The sequence below is a fragment of the Mycosarcoma maydis genome, chromosome 2 (genome assembly GCF_000328475.2).
Source record: "Mycosarcoma maydis chromosome 2, whole genome shotgun sequence".
NCBI classification, from domain to species: Eukaryota; Fungi; Basidiomycota; class Ustilaginomycetes; order Ustilaginales; genus Mycosarcoma; species Mycosarcoma maydis.
The window spans coordinates 601,895-625,321 of record NC_026479.1 but is presented as its reverse complement, the minus strand read 5'-3'; the positions used below and the strand labels follow the sequence as shown (position 1 = coordinate 625,321).

The 23,427-nt window shown below is 54.8% G+C and overlaps 8 protein-coding genes across 8 annotated transcripts in view; 3 read left to right on the top strand and 5 right to left on the bottom strand.

The window, feature by feature from the left end:
- UMAG_15056 (uncharacterized protein) overlaps positions 1-3,318 on the top strand; it is a gene marked incomplete at both ends in the record, with an annotated part of 4,469 nt that extends 1,151 nt beyond the window's left edge. Inside the window, one exon of the mRNA XM_011389212.1 lies at positions 1-3,318. Within this exon, the coding sequence (XP_011387514.1) occupies positions 1-3,318 (3,318 nt within the window).
- Positions 3,319-3,994: 676 nt separating this feature from the next.
- UMAG_01018 (putative cyclophilin b) lies at positions 3,995-4,627 on the bottom strand (the record flags this gene model as incomplete). Its single annotated transcript, XM_011388695.1, has 1 exon — positions 3,995-4,627. One exon carries the CDS (start codon positions 4,625-4,627, stop codon positions 3,995-3,997), a length of 633 nt encoding a protein of 210 aa, XP_011386997.1.
- Positions 4,628-5,200: 573 nt separating this feature from the next.
- On the bottom strand, positions 5,201-8,173 carry UMAG_01017 (uncharacterized protein; the record flags this gene model as incomplete). The annotated part of the gene is made up of 1 exon (XM_011388694.1): positions 5,201-8,173. One exon carries the CDS (start codon positions 8,171-8,173, stop codon positions 5,201-5,203), a length of 2,973 nt encoding a protein of 990 aa, XP_011386996.1.
- Positions 8,174-8,834: 661 nt separating this feature from the next.
- UMAG_01016 (uncharacterized protein) lies at positions 8,835-9,860 on the top strand (the record flags this gene model as incomplete). The annotated part of the gene is made up of 1 exon (XM_011388693.1): positions 8,835-9,860. The coding sequence occupies one exon, from the start codon at positions 8,835-8,837 to the stop codon at positions 9,858-9,860; it is 1,026 nt and encodes a 341-aa protein (XP_011386995.1).
- Positions 9,861-9,972: 112 nt separating this feature from the next.
- On the bottom strand, positions 9,973-11,634 carry UMAG_10797 (uncharacterized protein; the record flags this gene model as incomplete). Its single annotated transcript, XM_011389065.1, has 1 exon — positions 9,973-11,634. The coding sequence occupies one exon, from the start codon at positions 11,632-11,634 to the stop codon at positions 9,973-9,975; it is 1,662 nt and encodes a 553-aa protein (XP_011387367.1).
- Positions 11,635-12,470: 836 nt separating this feature from the next.
- Positions 12,471-12,938, bottom strand: UMAG_01014 (uncharacterized protein; the record flags this gene model as incomplete). Its single annotated transcript, XM_011388692.1, has 1 exon — positions 12,471-12,938. The coding sequence occupies one exon, from the start codon at positions 12,936-12,938 to the stop codon at positions 12,471-12,473; it is 468 nt and encodes a 155-aa protein (XP_011386994.1).
- Positions 12,939-14,793: 1,855 nt separating this feature from the next.
- On the top strand, positions 14,794-17,952 carry UMAG_01013 (uncharacterized protein; the record flags this gene model as incomplete). The annotated part of the gene is made up of 1 exon (XM_011388691.1): positions 14,794-17,952. One exon carries the CDS (start codon positions 14,794-14,796, stop codon positions 17,950-17,952), a length of 3,159 nt encoding a protein of 1,052 aa, XP_011386993.1.
- A 316-nt stretch (positions 17,953-18,268) lies between these two features.
- Positions 18,269-23,323, bottom strand: UMAG_01012 (uncharacterized protein; the record flags this gene model as incomplete). The annotated part of the gene is made up of 1 exon (XM_011388690.1): positions 18,269-23,323. One exon carries the CDS (start codon positions 23,321-23,323, stop codon positions 18,269-18,271), a length of 5,055 nt encoding a protein of 1,684 aa, XP_011386992.1.
- Positions 23,324-23,427: the final 104 nt, after the last annotated feature.

Genomic DNA, 23,427 nt, shown 5'->3' with positions numbered 1-23,427 from the left:
ATCGATTCGCTACAGGTCAATGTGATGTCCGCCTCTGCTACTGTGACCACACATCCCTCTGCAGTTGACAAGGTCCTCAAATCCATCAAAGACGCAGGCTTCGAAGCACAATTGATCAAAACAAGTCCAGTGCCCCGACCGGCGCCCCTAGAACAAGGCCACCTTGCGCCTCATTGGATCGGCAAAATTTCGATTCAAGGTATGACCTGCGCAAGCTGTGTACAGAGCATCAGCTCAGCCCTCAAAGCGTACTCCGACGAGACAAATCCAAACAGCCATGTCAAGATCCTCAACATCTCGATCAATCTCATGGCCAAGTCGGCAGATGTCAAGCTCTCGACGGATTTGACCAGCTCAGTGGCAAAGAGTGACGTGCAGAAACGCTTAGAGCAAGTAGTCAGCGAGATTGAAGACGTCGGCTTTGATGCCGAGTTGATCAGCGTAGAGCATGTTCAAAGCAAATGTTTCATACCGCAGGACGAAATTAGATCAACGAGCGACGACGGCAGCTCGCAGCACAGATCAGTTCGTATAACAATGGAAGGCATGTTCTGTCACCATTGCGTCAAAAAAGTGCATAAATATTTCCAAGACAAACAGCAAAGTCATCCATCCGATATCGACATCAACCAGGAGGATCTGGAAGCCTTCAACCTGTCTAAGCCCTTCATCAGCTTTTCTTATGCATCTGGGAAGAGCTCCAAGATCCGCTTGCGAGATATCATTACCGATCTCAACAAGCTCGATCCCGCTTTCGAAGCTAGCTATTCGCCGCCCGCGTCGCTCGCCTCTCGCTCCGCAGTGTTGGCGCGTAAGGAGCTCCGAGATCTCTTGATCCGACTCAGCATCACTGCGCTCTTCGTCGTCCCTTCGCTAGTCATCTCAATGATCGCACCCCTACTGTCATCCAATCATCCATTACGTCGCTCTCTTTCGCAGTATGTAGTCGGATCCGCTACCAGGGCCGAAGTGGCCATGTGGTTGATCTCGACTCCTGTCCAATTTGGTGTCGGTTCCATCTTCTTCAAGAAAGCATGGCGTAGCTTGTCCTCAGTGTGGAAAAGAGGTCGGTCGTACACCGATCGTTTCCTACGATTTGGAAACATGGACGTCCTTGTCGCGCTCGGCACCCTCATTGCTTATACATCTTCGCTGGTTTTTCTCATCCTTGATGCTTTCCGCCCACCGTCGCACTCATCGAATAGCAGAACACTCTCTTATAGCAACGAAAGCCAGGTCGACGACTCGATACCCGACGAAATGGGCATGACTTATTTTGAAGTATCCGTCTTCCTCGTCTTCTTCATCTTGCTTGGTCGAGCACTCGAATTGGTCAGCAAGAAAAAAACAGGCGATGCTGTGGCCGATTTGGGCAAGATGAAGCCGTCTTCGGCATATCTCATTCTGGATCCATCGATTTTAGCCCAGAGCAAGACCCAAGTAGTGGATGTGGATATGCTCGAGATCGGCGATTACGTACTTGTGCCTTGCGGTGCCTCACCTCCACTGGATGGTACCTTTGCCGGTACACCAACTGGCAGCGAAGATGCACAGGCGCTTTTGGATGAAAGCAGTCTCTCCGGTGAAGCTCGACCGGTGAGCAAGGCGATCGGCGACTCGCTCTTTGCTGGAACGATCAATGTCTCACCAACAGCCATCTATGCTCAGGTCGGTGTCCTTCCAGGCTCCTGCATGATCGATGACATTCTCGAGGTCGTCCAAGAATCCGCCGGCAAAAAGGCGAGCATCGCGCAACTCGCAGATAAGATCACGGGCGTGTTCGTACCCATCATTGTCTACCTCTCGTTGCTCGTCTTTTTATTGTGGACGTTGCTGCTCTATACGGGTGTTTTGAGCGAGAGCTGGCAGTCGAGACATGTGCCGCACTACGCAGAACCGGGCGCCAAGCTCGTGTGGGCGCTGCAGTTTGGCATTTCTTGTCTGCTAGTTGCTTGTCCATGTGGAATCGGGCTTGCTGCTCCGACATCGCAGTTGGCGGGGATCGGTCTAGCTTCCAAGCACGGTATCTTGGTTAACGGTGGAGGCGAGGCGTTCCGAGCGGCAAGTGCAGCGGTTCGAGGCAGTGCCGATCTCGTAATGGTCTTTGACAAGACGGGAACCATCACCAGGGGTGAAGCTGTCAAAGTGACGTCTTTCCGCTTTGCTCCGCCCTTCCACGAGTCGAGTGAAGCGAACAGGACGGAACAAGGCTGGGATCGAGAGACGCTGCTTCGGTGTATGGACCTAGTGGAGCAGTCGAGTACACATCCCTACGCAGGAGCTGTGCGTGGATTCATCGCTGCACAATTGGAACGATCAGAGTCTACAGCCGATGCTCAATCGTCGCTTCCCAAGCTCGTGGCGGTCGCAGAAGTAGCTGGCAAGGGCCTGCGAGCCACCTTCGAGTCAAACAAGGATCCGAAATCCAGCTTTTTGCTTCTCATTGGCAACAAAAGGCTAATGGACGAGATGCACGGAGCTTACACTTGCATCGACGAATCGATCAAAATCGCAGAGAAAGAATGGTCAGCCGCCGCCAACAGTGTTGTCTATGTTGGCTTTCGATCATCATGCAGCAAAGCTGGAAAGATAAGCCTCGCTCTAGCGATGAGTGACGTGATTCGGCCCGAAGCTTGTTGGGTAGTCACACATCTGGAGCAAAAGTTTGGTGCCGAAGTGTGGATGATAAGCGGCGACAATGAGGCTACGGCTAGAGGGATTGCTGCTCAGGTGGGGATTGCGCAAACTCGAGTGGTAGCGGGAGTGCTGCCGGTTCAGAAGAAAGAATGGGTGGAGAAGCTGCAGATTTCTCGCGCCCGGCAGTGTGAACGCGGATCATTCGGAACATGGAATCGGCTACGCCGATGGTGGCCAGGCGGGACCGGTCAACGACAGCGAATCGTGTGTTTTGTCGGAGACGGCATCAATGACTCGCCCGCCCTGTCCTCGGCCTCGCTCGGCATAGCGCTCGGATCCGGCAGCTCGATCGCACACTCGTCGTCGGATTTTATCCTTCTTCGCCGCACTTGTCCATTGCTCTCTTTGCCTCTGCTGCTGTCGCTATCGCACGCGACGTACCACAAGATCTGGACCAACTTCGCGTGGGCATTCGTCTTCAATCTCTGCCTGATACCCGTGGCCGCAGGGGCGCTGGTTGCGGTGGGTGTAGGACTGGGTCCCGCGCTCAGCGGGCTGGCTATGGCGTTCAGCAGTACGAGCGTCGTGTTGAACAGTTTGACGTTGAGATGGTGGAGGCCGAACAGGGCGGTGAGGGAGATGATCGAGATGTACGATGACCAAGACGCCAGGCAGTCGTAAGACGCGAATGCATCCGCATCCGTCTTGACTTGAATCGCTCTCATACGCTCGATTTTGCACGGACAAGCGCACACCAGACACAATCGAAACAACGCTATGCACCAATCGATTCGAGTCCCAGCTGCCTTCAGCAATGTCCATCCGTCAACTAGCGTGGCAGCCCCGTCGCACCCACCTGGCTATACGCTCCACCACCCGCCCCAACCCCACCGCCAAGTTTTCCTTTTACCTGCTCCATGATGCTCTTCAAGTGCACCTTGGTCTGCTCCACACCGCCCAACTTCCACACGCACGCAGCGGCAGCTACACCGACCAGGATGAGCAGCAGCAATACGAACGAGACCCCATTGTTGGCATCACTCGAGCGTGTCTTGTCGGAACCTGAAGAGGTGTCTTGGACTGCGGGTGTTGCTGCTGCGAGGTTGTCCTTCGACGCGGCCTGGCATGCGAGACGTGGCGGGGATCACACCGAAAAGAGAAAAAACCAAAAGGCATTGAATTTCAATAAATGCTGTCCAAGGACATGTAGGGCAACGAGATAGTGAGGTGTGGAAAATGAGATCGAGCGTAGTTCTGCTCTTGTCGAAGAGGACGAGTAGTGCCGAGCGAGGCTTGTTCGAGGGCGGCAGAATTCGGGTGATGAGGCTCTGTGGTGGAAGAGGGGGAAAAGGGGGGTCTAGAGTTCGTCCTTCACCTTTTCGTCAGCGTCAACGGGCAGTTCACCAGAGTCTTTGACAAGGACATCGTGAACCGGCTTATCGCCATAGCCCGTGGGAACCTTTTCGATATATTTGACGACGTCCATGCCGTCGAGGACCCTACCGAAGACGACGTGTCTTCCGTCCAAATGGCTTGTCTTGACGGTGCAAATGAAGAACTGAGCGCCATTGGTGTTACGTCCTGCGTTGGCCATGGATACAATGCCCGGTCCGGTGTGCTTGAACTTGAAGTTTTCATCGTCGAACTTGCCGCCATAGATCGAGTAGCCGCCTCGGCCGTCTCCGCGTTCAAAGTCTCCGCCCTGGATCATGAACGAGCTGATCACACGGTGGAATTTGGAGCCCTTGTAACCAAACCCTTTCTCGCCCGTGGCAAGAGCACGGAAGTTCTCAGCAGTTCTCGGCACATCTTTGCCGTAAAGACCGACGACGATACGCCCAATGTCTTTGTTGTTGTGAGAAATGTCAAAGTACACCTTGTGCGTGATCGTCGGGTCGGTGGTGGAAGCTGTCGACGGCATGCTTACTAGCAGCACTGCTAGAGCAGCCACCAGCGTGAATAGTGTGGTGAGTGACACGATAGACTTCATCTTGACCACGCGAGCTGAGGCCTACTGTATGTGATGGTTTCAATCCAACTTGTTCAATCGACGAGCACCAATCGTGAATCGTGAGTCGTGAATCTGAAATCCAAGTCGACCAAGAAATCGACGTGGCAGTCACGAGTTGTGAGTCGTGAGTGCGGCTTGGGCACGGACCGCAAGCGTCTGCGTGCGCGTTGGCTGTGGGCGCCCGTCGAATCACGATTCGTGATTTCTTCTTGCAGAGTCGTCAGTGAGCTCACCGCTAACTTCTCACCATCGTGAATTTAGGCTCTTGCCGAAACACGAAATCAAGTCGTGAGTCAACAGTGTGAGTGTGAGTCTGCTGGCTCTTTCTCGCGCGGTACTTTTTCTATACACCGCAACTGTATGCCATATCCTAGCCCGCTCCCAGCTCCCCACCCCCAGCCCTCAACTTCACTGCTCCGGTCACTGTCGTACATTCACGAGTGATACTCAGCTCAGACAGCATGCAAGGTACCCATTGAATGCGCATGTATGTTTGACTTCCAACAGCGAATAATGACAAAGTACTACCGTTACGAGCCAAGTGTGCACCGCTCAGCTGTCGGCAGGACCCGACTCCTCATCACTGCTACTCTCATAAATGCCTCTATCATCCTGGTCGATCGGCTCTTCGTCTTCGTCACCGAAATCCTGACTTCGGTCGTCCCAGCTGTGTCTGCTCTTTCCGTGCCAAGTCCTTAGCCTGTAGTGGATGGGCGACGAACCGAAACTCGCTTGATGCATCCTCTGCTTTCCTTGAACTCCGTTGCCGCGCGTACCCCCAGACTGCATCTCAACCGAGAAAGACGGTAGCTGACTTGCACCTTGCACATCGTCGTCTCCATCGACAGCTGCTTCCTGACCATTGTCTGCAATGCCGTTGTGTTCCTGCGAGCGGTCGAGCCATTCACGCACTGCTCGATCAGCCTCTTCCTGTGGCTGATCTCCGCTTGCACGCGACGCTGAGTTGTGTGTACCAATGAGATACTTCGAGTAGGTGGGATACGGCTTCGGCCTGGACATGCAATCGCCCTTTGCTGGCGAGGAAACGTCTTCGCGCGAGTGGCCCACACTGTTCGGCGTACCCACAGCCGAGTCATCCAGCCCGTCCCTCCTTGACGATCCAGCCACTTTTGTCAATCCCAACACTTCTTTGTTTGTGAAGAAATCGTCGTTGTCCGTGTCGCTCTGTAGCGAGGTGGCGCTTCTGGGACCAACACCGCGTCGAGAGACGCTCTCGCCGCTCGTCCTCGATCTGCCATCGATCGTAGGCAACGCTTGAATTGTGTTGCTGGCCGGCGAACGATCCACTTTCTCATGGCTCGCTCGAACGGCTTTCCTGCAAGTTTTTCTTCCCTGCTCGATCGCGCGTTCCAATCGAACCCGATTTTCGATCATGTGTAGTTTAGGAAACGTGACACTCTTGCCCACGCTCATCATGCGTGCAAGTTCCTTCCGATCCGGGTCCGACAGGATCCTCACCCAGTCCCATGCTCTCGTCTTGGGTAAGATAGTAACAGCACCGCCGAATCTCTGTAGGAACACGCTCGACCAGTCCTGACCCAAGATGGCAGGAAGCAGATCGAGGTCTCGCAGGATCTTGAAGTTCATCGACAGGTTCAGTTTGAGGATTCGCTCCGAAGCCGAGAGGATGAAGCCACCACGCCAGCCTTTGCCTTTTCGATGCGCAGTCGGGCGACCGGGCGATCCCTTGGAGCCAAAGTGGAAGAGATGGACGTGCGGATTGACCTGACTGACAATCGGGTAATTAACATTGAACAGGGCATGCAAATCTTGCAAGGGAATATCGACGCGGAGACTTCCATCCTTGAAACGATGGCCCCAGTTCCATGGAACGATCTCCTCGGTGCCTTTTCGCTTCTGCATCAGACAGACTGGATTGAGGATTCCAGGTACAGCAGCTGACGCTAGCAGACTGCTCCAGATGACGCAATCGGGCGCAGTAACGTAATTGAGCAGCTTGACGGGCGAGTGGCGGTCGGCAGGGATCACCGAGATGCAAAGCACCTTGCCCGTTCTTTCGTACGCCTCTTTGAACGTCATGCTACCCATTGTGAAGAAGCTCGCCTTTTCAGCCCACTTAACAGTGTCGAAACGCGCTCCTGTAGCCCAAGCACGTCGAGCCCACACCGAGAATGGCTCCTCGCACGCGGTGATGCGATCTGCAAGTGCAGGAACAAGCATCTGCCTCAGCTCCTCGTCGGTCCTCGTGCAAGTCAGCGCAGCAATCAGGCCACCAGCAGACGTGCCGGTCACCACTTTCGGTAGCAGATTTGCATCGAGCAGCGCTCTTACGACACCGATGTGATAGTACCCAAAGCTTGCTCCGCCTGATAGACACAGCGCGCTACGTCCCAGGTTCTTGCTGACAGTGCGGTAGAAGCTGCGCTTGGTCTCGAGCGACACTTTGTCCGTTTTTTCGATGTACTCCAGTGCAGTCTCGATCTCGGCGAGATAGCTCTCCACCAGATACTTGGTGCCGAAGTACGTCTCCGAGTAGAGACGGAAATTCTCGGTACCGGCGAAATTGTTTCGCAAGCAGAGGTCGAGGACTCCGAGCAAGTTCTCGGCATCGTCTTTCTCCCGGAAGTTCTCGAGGGATGATTTTACTTTCTTGACCAAGATCCAATCGTAGAAGCCGCTGCCGTCTTCTGTCTTCCACTTTTCGTAGCCGAGAAAGTCGTCCTGCGCCAGAGCGGCTTCTTTCCAATCCGCGTAGTTGGATGCTGAGCGCATGCGTTTGCGCAACTGGCCCTTTCTGCCTCGCCACGCTAACGAGTACTCAATAACATTCACGAGCTGGCGGACGAGCACATACAGCAGGAACTCGAGGCTGATGACGATGAATATGCTGATGAGGAAAGGCCACCGGAGCGTGTGGAAGACAAAGCCTTCTCTTGTGCCCGAATCGACCGCTCGGCGTTTGTTTCGGCTCTTTCGCGCGATCTTTTCGTTGATCGGGGCAAAGTCGGAAGCAGCAGCGATCCTGCCTACTTTTCGAGGATTGGAAGCACGTGTACCAGAAGGCTCGGTCATAGCTGACGACTTGGGCTCCGCCGGCTGACCTGTCTCTGTAGGGGATTTGGCTGCATTACCGTAGCCAAATACGTTCCAGGATGTCGAGCCGGTAATGTGTGCGGAGGAAGAGGGCTGGTACTCCTGCTGACCAAGGTCCGCGGCTAGCGCTTCACGGAATGCTTCGATGTGATCCGGTTCGACATAGTCTTCGGTGAGTAGCGGATCGAGTTCTTCTTCCGGTGTACGTGGAAACAGGGTAGGGGATAGGATGTTGCCGAGACTTCTTCGACGTTTGGATGCGGTTTTGACGTTGGATTTGCCCGAGGACGATCCGGCTGGCGGAACAGTGCGACATCTCCCGACTTGCGGCGCTGTCTGTGCGGAGGGTGGGGTAGAAAAAGAGGTTGCGACGACTTCTTGTTCGGCATTGTCCGATATAGACAACGAAGCCGGATTTGGCTGCTGGCGACGCCGGAAGATGGAAGCCATGGTGGCGTGGACTCGTCTCAGACTGAAGATGTAGAACAAGGCCTACCGTGTTTAGGAGGTGGGGATGTAGACGCGGCACAATTCTACTCCGTTTTCAGTGGCTAGTCATGTAGTTGAATAGTAGCATGCCACCGAACATGCTCGACGGCCAGAGCGTCGCGTTCTCTCTGAAACTTGTAACGCAGGATGAATGATGGAGGGAAGGGTGCATTCAAAGTGATCTGTCAAGTCCACAAGAGCGAGCTTGCTAAGTCGTGAGTACATCAACCACCCTTCCCAACAAATCGTGAGCCGCGAATGTAGCCGAGCCATGCCATGTCTTTTGTGGAAGGGGATTCTCACATGGCTGTATGCAGATCCACTCTTGACTGCGTCATCGGCGGTCACCTCGCTTTTTCACAGCTCTGTAACCGCATCCAATTCCGTCACTGAACAAATCACGAATGAATGGGATCGGGATCGGGAGGCCATCGGGCGTGTTTTCTCCACATCTTTAAAATTGTGATTTTCAGAGAAAGTTTTCCTTCTTCCAGAAAAGCTCCACGTTTCTGAAAGACCCTTGATCTTGTCGACAGTTTCTTCAATCTCCGTACTCCCAGGTCTTCCGACGGCATATCATCGACAGGACTTTCGTCACAGTCTCAAGACCACCAAGCTCGTAATGCCAAAGGAAAGCAAAGGCAAAAGTGCCGTTCGGGGCGAAAGTTCTATCGACTCACCTTCCCGCACCGGTGCTAAACCATATAACAAGCGATCCGCTCCTACGACCTCCAATGGCCCCTCATCCAAATCACAGCATACCTCAAAGAAGCCACGCTTCGAAAAGCCAAACCCATCAGGCTCGTCCTCAAGTCTACCCGGTGCATCAAAAATCAAGGCATCTATCCGGCAGACAAAGCGTTTGCTTGCTAAACCCAACCTCGCGCCGGGTACCAAGATCGAAGCCGAACGCAGACTCAAGTCTCTCGAGTCTGATCTGGAGGTTGCCTCTCGCAAACAGGTGGAAAAGTCTCGAGCATCTCGCTATCATCGAGTCAAGTTTGTCGAGAGGCAAAAGTTGGTGCGCCGCATCGCCAGATGTAAACGTAATCTTGCACGGCTGAACAGCGACAAGGCAGCGCAGGATTTGGATTCAGAAGGTGAAGCGAGCGACGATGATGATGAAGGGTACGGAAATCAGCGATTAAAGGAGTCCAAGATGTCCAAAGAGGAGCTGACGAAAATGCTGAGGTGGTTGAGAGAGTTGTTGCAATATGTGATGCAGTACCCTGCTGATCTAAGGTACGTGGCGTTGTTCCCTACTGCGGAGGAAGGACCGAGTCCACCAGATGCAAAGGAGAAAGACAAGAGCAGGCAGATGGCATATCAGCACTTGGAGAGAGTAAAGAAGGCGATCGATGATGGACAAATTAGCGAAGAGGTGGAGGTCGAGTTGAGTAGCAAACATCGTACATTGAAGAAGCTGGCGACCAGTACTGGCGGAAGTAGCAATGGAACCACCCCGACGACGTCGCAGGCAAAGAACAAGCAAAAGATGGCCAAGAAGACGGACAAAACAACAAAGAATAAGCGCAAGAACGAAGAGCCGATCAGTGATGATGACGACGAGAGCGACGAGGATGCAGCGGGCGCTGGAGGTGTCAAAGGCGATGATTTTTTCGCTCAAGACTCTGATGATGAAGAGTAAAGTCAAATCATAGCGCAAACAACCTTGCAAATTTCCTCATGTCGCAGTCTGCCCAGTGTGCGTGAAACTTCCGTGTTGTGTACAAGAGGGCTCGGCTCGGCTCGTCCTAGTACTACAAATTCGGGCGTTCCGAGTGTTGCTTGATCTGACTATCTCTAAGCTGAGCTTCCAACTCGCGAATGGCCTCTCTGTCAGCTCTGATTCCCTCTGGACTCTTACCCGAACTGTTCCTCCTCTGTGCCCACTGCAATCTCGCAGGCGATCGACTAGAATTTCGTTCTCCCTTAACTCCTTCCGTCGTTGCCGCTGTTCCATCGCTGGTCATGACCATCTCATTGATGTGTACCAAGGTCTTCTTGGCCGTGTTATCCTCACCCTCTTCTCCGAGATCGTCAAAAGCTGCATCGCGCTCCTTTCTCCTAGCGACGGAATCCCAAAATTCGTGCACCTCGGTCTGGACTCCATAGGCCTGGGGCAAGATCTCGATCAATTGCCCCTCCCTCACTTGAATGCTTGGAATCTCGTGCGGCTGTAGTCCCTGCAAGTACGCAATGAGACAACGTAACACGGACGACTGGCCGATGATGAGCACATCGTTGCGCGTACGTTCAAGTTCAAAGATGATGGGTTCCAGACGCACCGATAGGTCGTGGTACGACTCAGCGCGCGGAAAACGGTGAGAGTAAGGCTCGCGCAGCTTGCGTTCGTATTCGTCGGGGAAGCGTCGCTTGACTTCCTCGACCGTCATACCATCAACGATGCCTGGATTCATCTCGCTCAACTGCGAACGTTCGATAACTTTGTACCCCGCCTCGGCGAGTGGATAGGCAGTGTGCGAAGAACGACGTCGTTGCGAGGTCCATACTTCGAAGGCCTTGCTGTCCTGCTCCATAAAACTGTCCTTGCTCGCTGCGCCGCCATCTCTGTTTGCTTCAATAGGCGCAAGACCAGCTTTCTTCCTTCGCAGGTTGAGCATGAAATGTGCTAGCTCGTCTGCGTAATCCCAACCAAGCGAAGAGAGATCCGCATCGGCCTTGTACAGATGCTCAACCAGCGCCTCGCCCGCTCGAGCGAGATAGATGGTTCGATGTCGGTTGTGGATGTTCATCAAGAAAAAAACGATACGCGACTGCAGATAGCCTTGGATGTTGTTGACCACCACTTGTTCTCCTACGTTGATAAGCTTGATGTATGGGAAGCTGGGATTTTCAATTGGCTCGTAGCTCTTTTCGTGTCCTGCGATACGCTCGTAGTAGTTCTGCATCGCCTTTTCCGGGTCCCAGTTGGTGTAATCAGGACTGCTCAGCTTGACGCTTCGCACGTTGGCCTCGACCACTTTGGGATCAGTACAGATGCTCTCCAGGAACATGACATGCACCCCGAGTTTGCCGTACTTTTCGCGAATTGCATATCTTCTGCTCTGCACCGAATTGTTTGCATCGTACAGTACCACTTGTCCACCTTGTTCGAAGAAAAAGTCTATAACAGTGTCGTCGAAATCATCGAGGATGCTTTTGCGTAATTTTTCGGTACTTTCGCTCTTGGGACCCGTGGAAAAGTAGTCGGCTGGAATCTTGTCAGCCCCTCCAAGCACCTTGCGACGGTGGTCACCGAGTGAAAATACGCCCGACTTGACACCAAGCCATGTAAGGTATCGCTCGATGGCGTGCGAAAGATGCGTTTTGCCTCGGGCGGGAAGACCAACGGTTGCGATGAGAATCTTACCAGCGTGATACAGCTGGCCAGAGGCTGTGGTGTAGAGCGGCGCTGCCATGATTGCTCGTTGCAATTGATGTACCAGAGCAAGTTACAAATTGGAGCGGTAATGATGAGCAACAGAGTAAGGAGTTGGACGAATCCCAGCTGAGATGATGGTGACAAATGAGCGTCACACGTCAGGATAGATATGCACGATGTTGTGGATAAGCCTTTTTGCTAGATTGTGGAGTAGTTAAATTAATCACGAATGCAGTAAAGAGCTACGACAAGAGTCGTGACTGACTCACGACTGGACCCAGAACAAAGAAGCGCGAGGGAGAGCTAAAGAGGCAGCCTGAGTCGTAATCATGAATCGCGATGCACGGAGCAGGAGCAAGCGTGAACGCCCAGACCGCCCCACGGTCCATGGTGCGAAATTCTCAGATGTTAGGTCTCATCGGTGAGTTAGTTGATTTGAATCGCAGAGACCAACCGCATACATGCATCGTGCATAGGGCTATGAAATGTTGTGACGCCGCACCGGTGAGCATCTGAAAGCATGTTTGGATAGGAGACAGAGACAGAGAGAGAAGCATAGGTTGCTCAGTATAGTGAGTTGATCCGATCCAAGCAACACAAATTTGACGGCACTGACTTGGCAGAGACCCTCCCATATTGCTGATCTGGCGGTCACTATTGGGTCCAATGCCTGTCAATCTTGCTCCGTCAGCAGCCACCAAGCGGAATCAGTCATCTGGCTGTGAAAGTGGTGATAAACTAGTCCGTCACTGCGCATATCGTGCCAAGTCATTCGAGTGAAATAAGTTGGATGCAATTGAGTAGATTAGCTAATCATGAAAGGTGGGCGGGTTAGGTATATGAAGAAGTCTGTGCGGCCACGTCAGCAAAGCATCAGGAATGGTGCGCAGCACCAAACAAGGCCATGAGCTTGCGATTATCAGCTGCTTTGGCCTGAATGTAGGCATTGAGCTCCTCGTAGCTGCGACCGCCTTCGTAGCTTTCGCTCCAGCGCCCATTGGAAAAGAGTTCGAGCGATGGATAGCCGTCGATATTTTGGCGCGCACAAAGATCGCCTTGTGCAATGCAATTGACACGAGCAATGTGGAAGTTGGACGAGTCCTCGAGATGACGATTGTCATCCGCAATATCGTGGAATGTAGGAGCCAGCCTTTTGCAGTGGCCACAGTGAGGCGAGAAAAACTCGATGAACCACATGCCGGTATCGGTGGCACTGGTGAAGTTGCGTTCGGTCAAAGATTGGACGGCTGGATCGTACGAGGGAAGTGGCCCGGCCACAACGATCAGCGTTGCTATTAGAAGTGGAAGGAGAGCGCAAATCCAACGCGTCGAAGCTAGCATGCTGGTCAAACGATTGAGGCTAAAGCAGCGATGATGAGCGCTCACAGCGGCAATGACCTAGATGCGTATAAGGTTATGTGTCGAACGGACCGGCCGTGTATGTCTTTCGCGACGGTAGTAGATTATTCAGTGCTAGTTGCTGGCACCCACAAAAACTTTGTTATGAGAGCAAGGACAGTGGTTGTACGATTCGGAAGGTCTGTAAATGATGCTAGCAACGCTTGAAATAGACGGTGGGAGAGAGTAAGAGAGTGCGAGGTCGGCGGGAGGTGCAGGTGGTGTGCAGGAGGTAAGAGGATGAAGCTGAGCGATCGACGCTTCTTTGCTACACCATTGGCGACAGGCCAATTCTTGGGGTCGTGCTAGTGAGTGACTGTGGTGATACAGTCAGTCACGAGTAGAGGGCAACCCGCGAAGCGAAAGCTGGTCATCCAGCAGTGAGTGCCAAGACCGGCCAAAAAGGAAAGAAACTAAAAGGCAAGGCTCAGGCACGTCTATCTCGCTCGTCTCGCATCAAGAAAGCTTCCTGGGAAGGTACAATCGTGAATATGCACATCACGAGGCCTGAGCTCGACAACCTTTTGCAGGTACGCGAGAGCTACCACGCCGAACACGGCATTTGCAGCATAGCAGATCGTGTCTGGAGAGCCCCTGGCGTCTGACTGAGCTGCAGGAACTCACTCACTCACGACTTGTCTACGAAAGTTTGATGCAAGGGGCTAGCCAAGACAACCACGGAACCACGGACAGGGCCCACCAACATGCCACGATGCCACACGCCTCAATACTCTGAATGTAGGAGAAAGAGATCTGACATTTTAGACAAACCACGAATCACGAATGGGCGTGATGCGTGATGCGTGGTCATAGTGACCTGTGAAATGTGAAGCTCAATCGGGCCTCCAAGAAGGTCGAATCGGACTTTGGTTGGCCAAACCAACACCGACACTCACTTGTGACTCACAAGCCGTGAGTCGTGAGTCAATCAGGAGTGAGTGGGTGTAAACGCTAAAAGCTTGTCGGCCGTTGGCTCAGCTGTCAGTCAGCTGCTCCGAGAGTGACGGACTTGTGTGCTTCCAGCACAGTAATAGATCGGATCGGGACCGACTCTTCACGCTTGGAGTGTCATTACTGAGCCTCGACCACGCAAGACGTCCTTCGGATCCCCACCACATTCTGTGATTCGTGATTGCGGCGTCATTCCGGTCCCACGATCCTTCTGGACCTCATCACACCCACCCCCCTCTCTTCTCCCTCTCAAGCCATCGGAGTGTCTCTTCACACTGCCCCCGCTTTCCTCCCTTTCCGTCGAGTGATCTGGTCAGGCCTGCTCAGCGCTGTCTTTGGAGCCTCAACCGCATCCTTTCCACGCCTGCAAGTTTGCTTCTCACACCCAGCACCCAGCATCTCAACGCACTTCCCTGACGCATCCGTCCATCTCTGCATCGTTCGATCGCTTCTGTCTCCTCTTGCTTGCGCCCCTGCGTTGAGCCACAACCCTAAGGAAGCCGTGCTTCTACCGCCATACATTATCATTGGAAGACCCGACTCTCGATTCTTCGTCGCTCACATCTTCGCAGCTTCACTTGATTCCTTGGTGATCAGCGCACGATTCCAGAACTGTGCACTCCAGAAATACATAGCTCGCATGCTCTTCCCGGGAAGTAGCGTCCGATCATAGTCCCGACATCCCTGCTTCTCAGCTTGTCTCAGCTTGGATTCCTTCTGAACGACAGCTTCAATCACGTCTTTGTTCTGCGCAAAAGCAGTCCACTAACTCGTTGCAAAAGGGCGGAGCGAGTAGCAAGCAAGTCGGCGAGGTTGCTCTCTGCTCGCCGCATCACATCCACCCGCCATGTCAGCCTGGTCCTCTTCCACTGGCAAGGCGCAGTTATCATATGCTGACCGACTTCGCCAGGCTTCCAAGTCGTCCTCGACCACAAAACAGGATCCTCCTTCCTCCTCTGGATTCGCCACTCGCGCTGTTGCAAAGGACGCCATCAAACCTCCTTCTTCCTCTGTGTCGTCGAGTGCTGCTGTCATTCCATCGGGCAGATTATCCAGCCCGTCCCCTGTCAGTCTTGCTGCTGCTGCTTCTGGTAGCGCATCGAATGCATCTGTTAGTTCGCTGCCCACCAAAACGACTTCTGCCTCCGCCGAGTCAATCGCTATCCCCAACGCAGGCGGCGGCGGTCCTACCCTCAATGTCTGGGAGGCACGTCGCAAGCAGCTTGCCGATCGCGAGGCCGAGAAGGAACGAGAGCGTCGATCAACGCTGGCGCACCAAAAGCAGGCACCGCCAGTACCTTCGACGTCGGCAGCGTCAAATGCTGCTGCCGCTGGCAACAAGTCCAAACAACCAGCCACCGAACCCAAGAAAGCTAACGAGCGTCAATTAAAAGGTTCGAGCACTTCTAGTCAATCAGACCGAAAATCCTCTAAACCGGCCACTCAACCCACCAGCCGTGCGTCAAATGCCGTACCAATATCGTCAACCTCGGCGACGCCCTCCACACCACCAGCCTCAGCGCAGACAGCGGAAAAGACAAACGCGTCGACAACTGTACCCAAAGTCAAAGTCGCATCTTCGCCTAAGACTGCCACTGCCGACCATCATTCTGCTGAAGAGGCTGATTCTGCAGACAGACCAGCTGAGCAGTCTGCTTCGACCCAACCGTCGCAATCACCTAGCTCGAGCAACAAGGCGCAAAAGTCAAAGGCAGACGACAAGATCAAGCCATCTGATGCTGTGGATGATTTCCCAAGGCAAGCCAAAGCAGCAAATGCTTCCACGCAGACCCAGACTGCAGCGGCTCAAGTGCTGCCCTCCTCGGCCCTGTCAGTGCAGCTTTCTTCCGCACCTCAGCCCAGCCACGATGACATCCCCGGAAGTCCTGTGACGGTGGCATCTGCCATTGAAGAGGTTCTCAAGAACGGTGGTGCTCAAGGCGGCCAAACCGAGGACGACGATGCGTGGCTTGCCAGAATCCATCTTTTGAATGGTGGCCAGAACATGCCCAACTTTGGTGGCTTTGGACCCAACGGAGCGTCAGCGCTCAGCGAAGAAGCGGAAGCGCAGGCGGCTAAAAAGGCAGAACGTGCTGTGGCGGCAGCATGGGGCGTCGGAAAGAGTGTCTGGAACAAGTCGCAGCAAAACCGAGCGGATGCTGGTAAAGACACTACAGCCGCCCCGTCGTCGGGGGACGCAGTTAAGGGTGCAGCTTCTCGGAGCACTGCTAACATTGCCTCTGCCAATGACGACAACGGCAACTCCGCGCCAAGTCCTGCTTCGGTCGCTCCAAACGGCGTTGGCAGCGGAAGCGACGAGATGCAATACTCTGCAGACACGGCATCTCAGAAACAGGCTATTACGGACGAGAAAGCTGAAAATTGTGACGCTGATGCCTCGCCGACCAAGAAAGTAACCGGCTCGAAATCACGTGTGCCTGCGGAGCAACAAAAGCAAGGTAAAGGCTCAGCAAAGACAGCTGCCGCCAGCGTGCCGCCGTTCGAAGACGTCAACAATTGGCCTAGCCCGCTAGATGCTGGCAAGAAGCCCACTGAAAAGGCGAGGTCACCAGCCGCCACTGGTGATCATAATAAGGTGGAGTCAACTAAGACGCAGTCAAAGACACCAAAGAGCTTGTATGAGACGCTTGGCGAGTTGCAAGTCAGACTTGCACCCGGCGCTAGTCCACAGCAGGCTGGAGGTGCCGCCGGAGCTAGGAAAGGAAAACAGCAATGGGTTTCCATCTTACCCGAAATCACGCACACGGCGTCGACTTCGGGTGCCAAGCCCAATCGACCTACGTCTGAACCTAAGGGGGCCAAGGGCGGCAATAAGCAGCCGCAAAAACAGCAGCCGCGCAAGGACGGGAACAAGGGCTCTGGCCAGACACAGCAGGGAACCCAAAACGAGAAGAAAGACGGAGTCAACAAAGCGAAGTCCACTCGAGGGGAGGACAAGGCACAAGCGAGGGGTGCTACGGCCGAGGTTACAACAAGCACGAAGTCGGCCGAATCTCGCGGTCAGCCAGTGTCTCAGGGTGACAAGGTCGACTCGGGGCCCAAGTCAACGACGACCGGTCGAGCAGCCTCGTCGGGCACGGAGCAGGCGTCCGCGCAACCGACCGCAGGGTCTGGGCAAACGCAGATGACCTCGGCTGCTGCGTCTTCGCCAATCGCACGGGGCGAGTCGCCGTCCAAACAGCTGCAGCAGCACACACGCACCCACTTCCGCGCGCAACCCAACGGCATCTCTTCATCGTTACAGCCACAGCCACAGCCAAATGGGTTTAGATTGCCCAAGAGCGCTCCATCCTCTTCTGGTGCTGTTACGCCCATCACCAACCGCAGTTCGCCGCGTGGCTCTGTGGCATCTTCCCCAAAAGTGCACGCTCTGCCGCGTGGCACACCACAGGCTGTGCACGAGTTTTCGGCGCCGTCCGGCGCTGCAACGCCGCCGCCGCCACCGCCGCTTTTCTATGGCCCGTCCGGCGTAGCTACACCGATGCTTTCGTCTAACGCGCCGCCTCCTGCGTCGTGGCTACCGTACAATGCCTACGCCCGGCCTCCGGCGTTTTTGTTCGACACGACGACGCAGACAGGCGCACCACTGCCCTCTGGCGTCTTGGGACAGCTACTGGGACAGATCGAGTTTTACTTCTCGCAACATAACTTGCAGGGTGACTTCTTCCTCAGGCAGAAGATGGACGGTCAAGGGTGGGTCGAGATCAAGGTGGTGGCAGGGTTCAAGCGGGTACTGGCAATAACGGCGGATCTGGGCATGGTCAAGGATGCCTTGCTGTGCAGTGCGGTGTTAGACGTTGACGAGGAGAGATTGAGGGTGAGAAGAAGGTTTGGATGGGAGTTGTTTACTCTGCCCACGTCGATGGCCGAGAGGTTAGAGCGGCCAGGTGAGAAGGGTGAGGACAAGGAGGCGGATGTGGAGGAGGAGGAGGAGGCGCTTGGCGTTGTGAGCGCTTCTGGTTTCGGCGGAACACTCGAGGCGTGATGAAAACTACATGCGCTCCTTTCACGTTTGGCCTGGCTACATGTTTGGTTGCGAGCATCTTGGTCGTGGATGCTTTCACTGGTATCGTGAGTCTGCATTGGTGAATGTTGAACAAGATTGTTTGCATTTCTCGAACACGAATGACATGTGTTTGTGGATTGGTCTGCGATGTTCGCTGGCGAGTGAGGCTCAGTGGAAGCCAAAATGGACGAAGGATAGGTAAGCACAGTGCGGACGGACGGTCAAGACGAGAAGAAGCGACTGGATTGGTTGAACGAAGCACGCTAAGATATCGGAAACACTGAGGAGAGCGATGCTAGAACCAACGAATGACGTCAGCCAAGAGAGAGTCGAGAGTGTCGTCGATATCGCCCAACTGTCTCTGTATGCCAGTGTAGGCCTCTCTGAGTTTTCTGTCTTCAACGAACGGCATTGCGGGAGCGAACAGACCGCCTGGTTCTGGTTTCAGAGCGTCACGTTCATCGATGAGCAGGGAATGCAGCTTCGAAGCGTGCGTAGAGAGTTTGCTGCCCGGACGCGAGTTCGAGCCAGCACTGACGCTGCCGTAGAGTGCGGATTGGGTGAGGATCGGAGAGGCCGACGATATCGACGACATGGACGCATGCGTGAGCAGCCGTTTGCGTGGATCCCGGCGTGCCGCAGCATCAACGATTGTGTACAAATGCGAAAGCGACGCGTCGTCCGCTCCAAAGGAGAGCGCCGCAACGGAAGGGTAGGTAGACGGCGTCACTGATCGCGACCTTGTGCCCGGGCTCGGCGCAGAGGCGGATCGCATCCCCGTCGCTTGGCGTGCAGGCACAAATGTCGACAGCGGCGTCAGCATCGTCCCTGTCGTGTTAGTCGCGTGCGTCGCTGCAGAGCTCGTTCCGACAGTGAGCGGGCTAGATGTGTCGCGAGAGTTGGACAACTCAGATCCGATAGAGAGCTGCTTGTTGTGCGCAACGGTTGCTGTCGTGGCCGCCGCCGCCGCCGCCGCTGCTGCTGCTGCGGAAGCTCCGACGACCGGTGCTGTCCTGCTGCTCGTCGATGCGCCTGCTGCCGAATCCGAGCGTACGCCGCTCGGTGTCAACTCTCTTGAGGGTGCAGCAGTCGAAGACATCGTCGGCGTCTGCACGCGATCCAGCACCGCATTGATCTTCTCCTTGACTTTCGCATCCGACTGTGGACCGGCTTGCAGCAACGTATCCAACAGATCGCCTCGCGCATCCGCTGCACCTATTTGATTCACCTGCTTGTCCACCCCATCGGAAGCACCAACCTCAAAATCGACCTCGTCCAGACTGAGCGGGCTGTCGGCACCAGACGAACTTCGCGCAGAAGCGTAGTCATCCGCCGTCAAATCGCTCTGCATCCTCCTGTTGCGATACGCTGGCCGTTCTGCGTCTCTCGGACTGAGGCCCGTGTCCACCGACGAGGTTGTGTGCGTATCGTACGATAACTGCATCTGGTCCTTCATGACCTCTTCAATAATTGCACTGATATCGCGTTCCTGTCCGTCCGCCGGAACATAAGAATAGCGGAACTTGTTCGACGATCCCAGCTTGGAAGATCGGATGCGCGCTTGGTTGGTCAACACGACATCGACACCTTGCTGCGTGTTGCGTTGAGCTCCCAACACAGCTGCGTTGCGTTCTGCCGCTGCGGCTCGTTGAGCTGCAATGATTTCCTGCGGCGTCTTGCCTTGGTTGGGGTTGGGCAGAGCTTGGGCAGCCTGCGAGACGTCTCTAGATTCGCCAAGATGAGGACTTGTATGTGGCTGCCCTTGCGTTTGGCGAGTCTCTTGCACCGCAGCAAGTACGTTGTCCGTGGGGCTGTGCGCCCTTGCGCCAACCGTGTTGGTCATCTGTCGAGGGGCTTTAGGTCCTGAATGGTAATGTGTGATCTGCCGCAGCACAAACACCGGGTCGTTGGCACCGATGTCGTCAGATGCACCCAACAAGGCAGCCGCATCGATGCTGCGACGTTTTCCGTCTACTGATCTGCGGTTGCCAATTCCAAGTTTGAATGCAGGCGGTGAAGGGTAAGCATCCAGCACCTTGCTTGTGGGCGTCAATGCGCGTTCGCCATCTGCTGCTTGCACAGCAAGGCCGTACTTAACGTGAAGCCTGCTCTTGCGTCTCGAAGGGCGATCTTCAACGTCATCGCCGCCTTGCACAACACCTTCTGCGATTCCAAATCGGTCGAGACCTTCCTCAACCACTTCGGCAACGGTCGTGTTGCGCGGGAAAGTGAGGATCTTTTCGCGGAAACGATGCTGCGAGTTGGACTCTGTCAACGTCTCTGGGTGATCCGACATACGCTCGCGAAGCGTAGCAGCAGGAATTAGCGCGTTCGACTGCGGATCAAAGACGACACCTTCGGGAAGATCAGAGGCGTAGATCACGAGCCGTAACGCGAATCGTGCGGTGGGACTCTGGACCGTCTCAGTCGTCTCGCCCGTAAGCAGCGAAGAGTGGCTGCTTGGGGCGTTCTCGTCACCTACTAGGCTCAATGAAGTCGGATTGCTGTTGTCCTGCGACATGGAAAGGTCGGAAACATTAGCAATTTGGCCCGACACGTCAACGCTGTGATTGCCACTGAGATCAACATAGCCTTGTAGTCGATCGCGCCTGCTGATGTAGAACTTGACCGCGTGGTCATCGCTAAAGTCGTTGCCGAGCCGAGCGATGGCTGGATGCGTGCTGAGATTGGACGAGATGGATGAGATGGAGCCAACACTGGACCGTTTGACGCTAGGCACGGTCACCTGGCCTTGCTGAAGGATCTCGGTAAGCGTGTTGAAGAGCTGAAGCGGATGCTCGTCCTCGTCCAAAGGTCGCTCATCACCTTCGAGACGCTTAATAGTCAGTACGTACTGGTCCATGGCATGCAGGTCGACGCCAAAGCGCTGCAGAGCCTGACGCTGTAGATCGATGGAGCGAGTGCTTTCGTTGAGCAAGACCGTCTTGAAGGTCGAGTCCGAGTCGACGCCCTCGCCGGCAAACACGCGGAGCACGCTGAGCATAGGCGTCGAGCCTGATGGGCCGACCAAGGAACCAGGACGTGGCATGCGTCTCTTGTCTTCGAAGCCAGCCGAGCCTGGAACAGGGGAGGGCTCGACGCTGCTGTTCTGGGGAGACAAGAATTGTCTCACATATGCCTCTTGAGTGGCGCGGTCGCGCTCCTGGACGGCACGGCCCATGCCGATACTCTGACCAGGCTGAAGGCCGGCGTTGGCGGCTTGGACTGCAGGGTTGATAGGGTTGGCACCAGCAGCAGGGCTGCTGCGCCCACGAGCGTTGCCTGCGACAAAGCCATCCTCGGAGCTGATACCCAAGTTGCTGTCTCGATCGTCAAAGTTACCGCTCTTGCGATCCTTCTTGTCCTTTCTGGAGAAGAGGCTGAAGACGCCCGAACGTTTCTTACCGGCCTTGTCGTCGCTCGTATCGTAGCTGTCGTTACCTCTGCTGCTGCGGTTGCTCTTGCGCTTGTCCTTGTCTAAAGACAAGGAAGCATCGGTTGCGAGGACGGTCGAATTGGCGCTGGCATCGGAATTGGCACGCTCGCGCTGAATCTGCGAAGGAAGGAAGCTACTGCTGCTGCTGGAGCTACTGTTCCTGTTCATACCGATGGACGTAGGACGGCCGTTGGCATCGTAGATAACCGAGCCGTTCGAATGAATGCTAGAGACGGAACGTTCTGCTGATGCAGTGCGCGCGTGCTCACCAGGGCCGAGTTTACCAGCTGACAATGGGCCGTAGCTAGGGCCAGCAACGGCGAGCTGATGCGATGATATCGATGATCGTCCATTAGCATTGGTGGATGCATCGTCATCATTCTGATACTGGGCTGAATATTGCTGCTGTCTGGAGCCCTGTGGTGCTTGTTGCTGATATTGCCGGCCGTTGGCCCAGTGAGACTGTTCTGCAGATGCTTGTGACGGAACAGTCAGTGCTCTGGTGTGCTGTTGCGACGATGGATGCGATATGATTTGTTGCTGAGCTTCGGCGGCCTGTTGCTGGATTGATGTAGATTGGTGATCCTCCGAATTGCTGGAACGCAGGACTTCCTGGTGCTTTTGTTGAATGCGCTCGGCCTCCTGCGCATCCCACTCCATACCATCATCAGGCTCCATCTTGTCGAAGCCGATGTTTTCGTGTTCGTGGTCTTGGCCGTCTCTGTCCTGATCATCGTCGTTGTCGTCTCCTGCCTCCTCTGCGCCAAGCTCATCTTCGTCATCGTAAACGGCGTCAGGATCTTCTTCGTACTCCAAGTCATGCTCTTCTCCGTCATGGTCGTAATCAGAGTACTCGTCGCCGCTGTGCTCGAGATAGGTCGAGGGACCAAAGATGACGCCCCGCTTGTTACGCTTCTGCTCTTTGGTCAGAGGAGCTGGAGCACCCTGTGCACGCCGGGAGAGAGCAGAGAGCTTGCCGGAGTGGAGCGAAACGCCAGCGGTGCCCGTGGCATTTCTAGCCTTGACGAGATGGCTGGTGAAGATCTTTTCTGGCACTTGGATGTGATCGTCGTCGGTGGCTGAGGTGAGGTCGACGTTCCTGTGCTTGTTAAGACGAGCGAGACGCTCAAAGGGAGTCTCGATGTTTTCGGCGGGAATGTAGCCGACCTCTTGAGTGCGAAGGACACGGACGAGCCACCAATAGCTGTTGCTATCGTCGAGCAGCGTGAGACTGTTTCCCTTGTGGACGGTCGCCTGACCTTCGACGGTCGCGACAAAGTTGTGCAAAGCGTAAACGAGGTCAAAGTCGATGTTTTCGTCTGGAATGGAGGGACTAGAGCTGAGGTCGGACTCGTCATCTTCGATCTCATCGCCATCCTCTTCATCTTCATAGACCATCTCGTCGTGAATGCTGTCTGCCACCTGATGGTGGCGGTACTGCGAGTCTTGAGAATACTCGTCCTGACCGTACACATCGACGCTGTCACGCTGATTGTAGTCAGAAGCATCAGAGATTCGGTTGAGGTTGTGTTGATGGAGTTGAGCGCGTGTTGCCGTGTGAGCATCGTCGCGGGTGGCTCTGGCGCCAGCGCTCGAGCTACCAGCCTTCAGTCTGCTGGTTGCAGCGGCGTAGACGTCCTGCGCATCTTCGTCGCTACTGAAGCCACCATTGTCCGGTTGTTGCTCAAAGTCATCGTGCGAGTAGGCGCGATCGTTGTTGGACGTGTAGTCGGCCTGTGGACCGAACGTAGACGCGTGTATCTGATTGTGAATCTTGTTGTTGATGGCGTTCTGGTGGGCACGTGGCGTGGTGCTGGTGCCAGAACCACCGATGCCTGCGAAAGCGGAAGGGCCGAGATTGACGTCGAGTGTCAAAGCAGGCTTACCTTGCGTTGCGACGGATGACGCTGACATGATTGCGGACGGTAGTGCTTTTCGGGTTCTCGCCGAAGATGGATGGAACGCGGCTGTAAGAGAGGCGAAGAAGAAGGGGCCGTTCTAAACGTTTGCTTTACGAC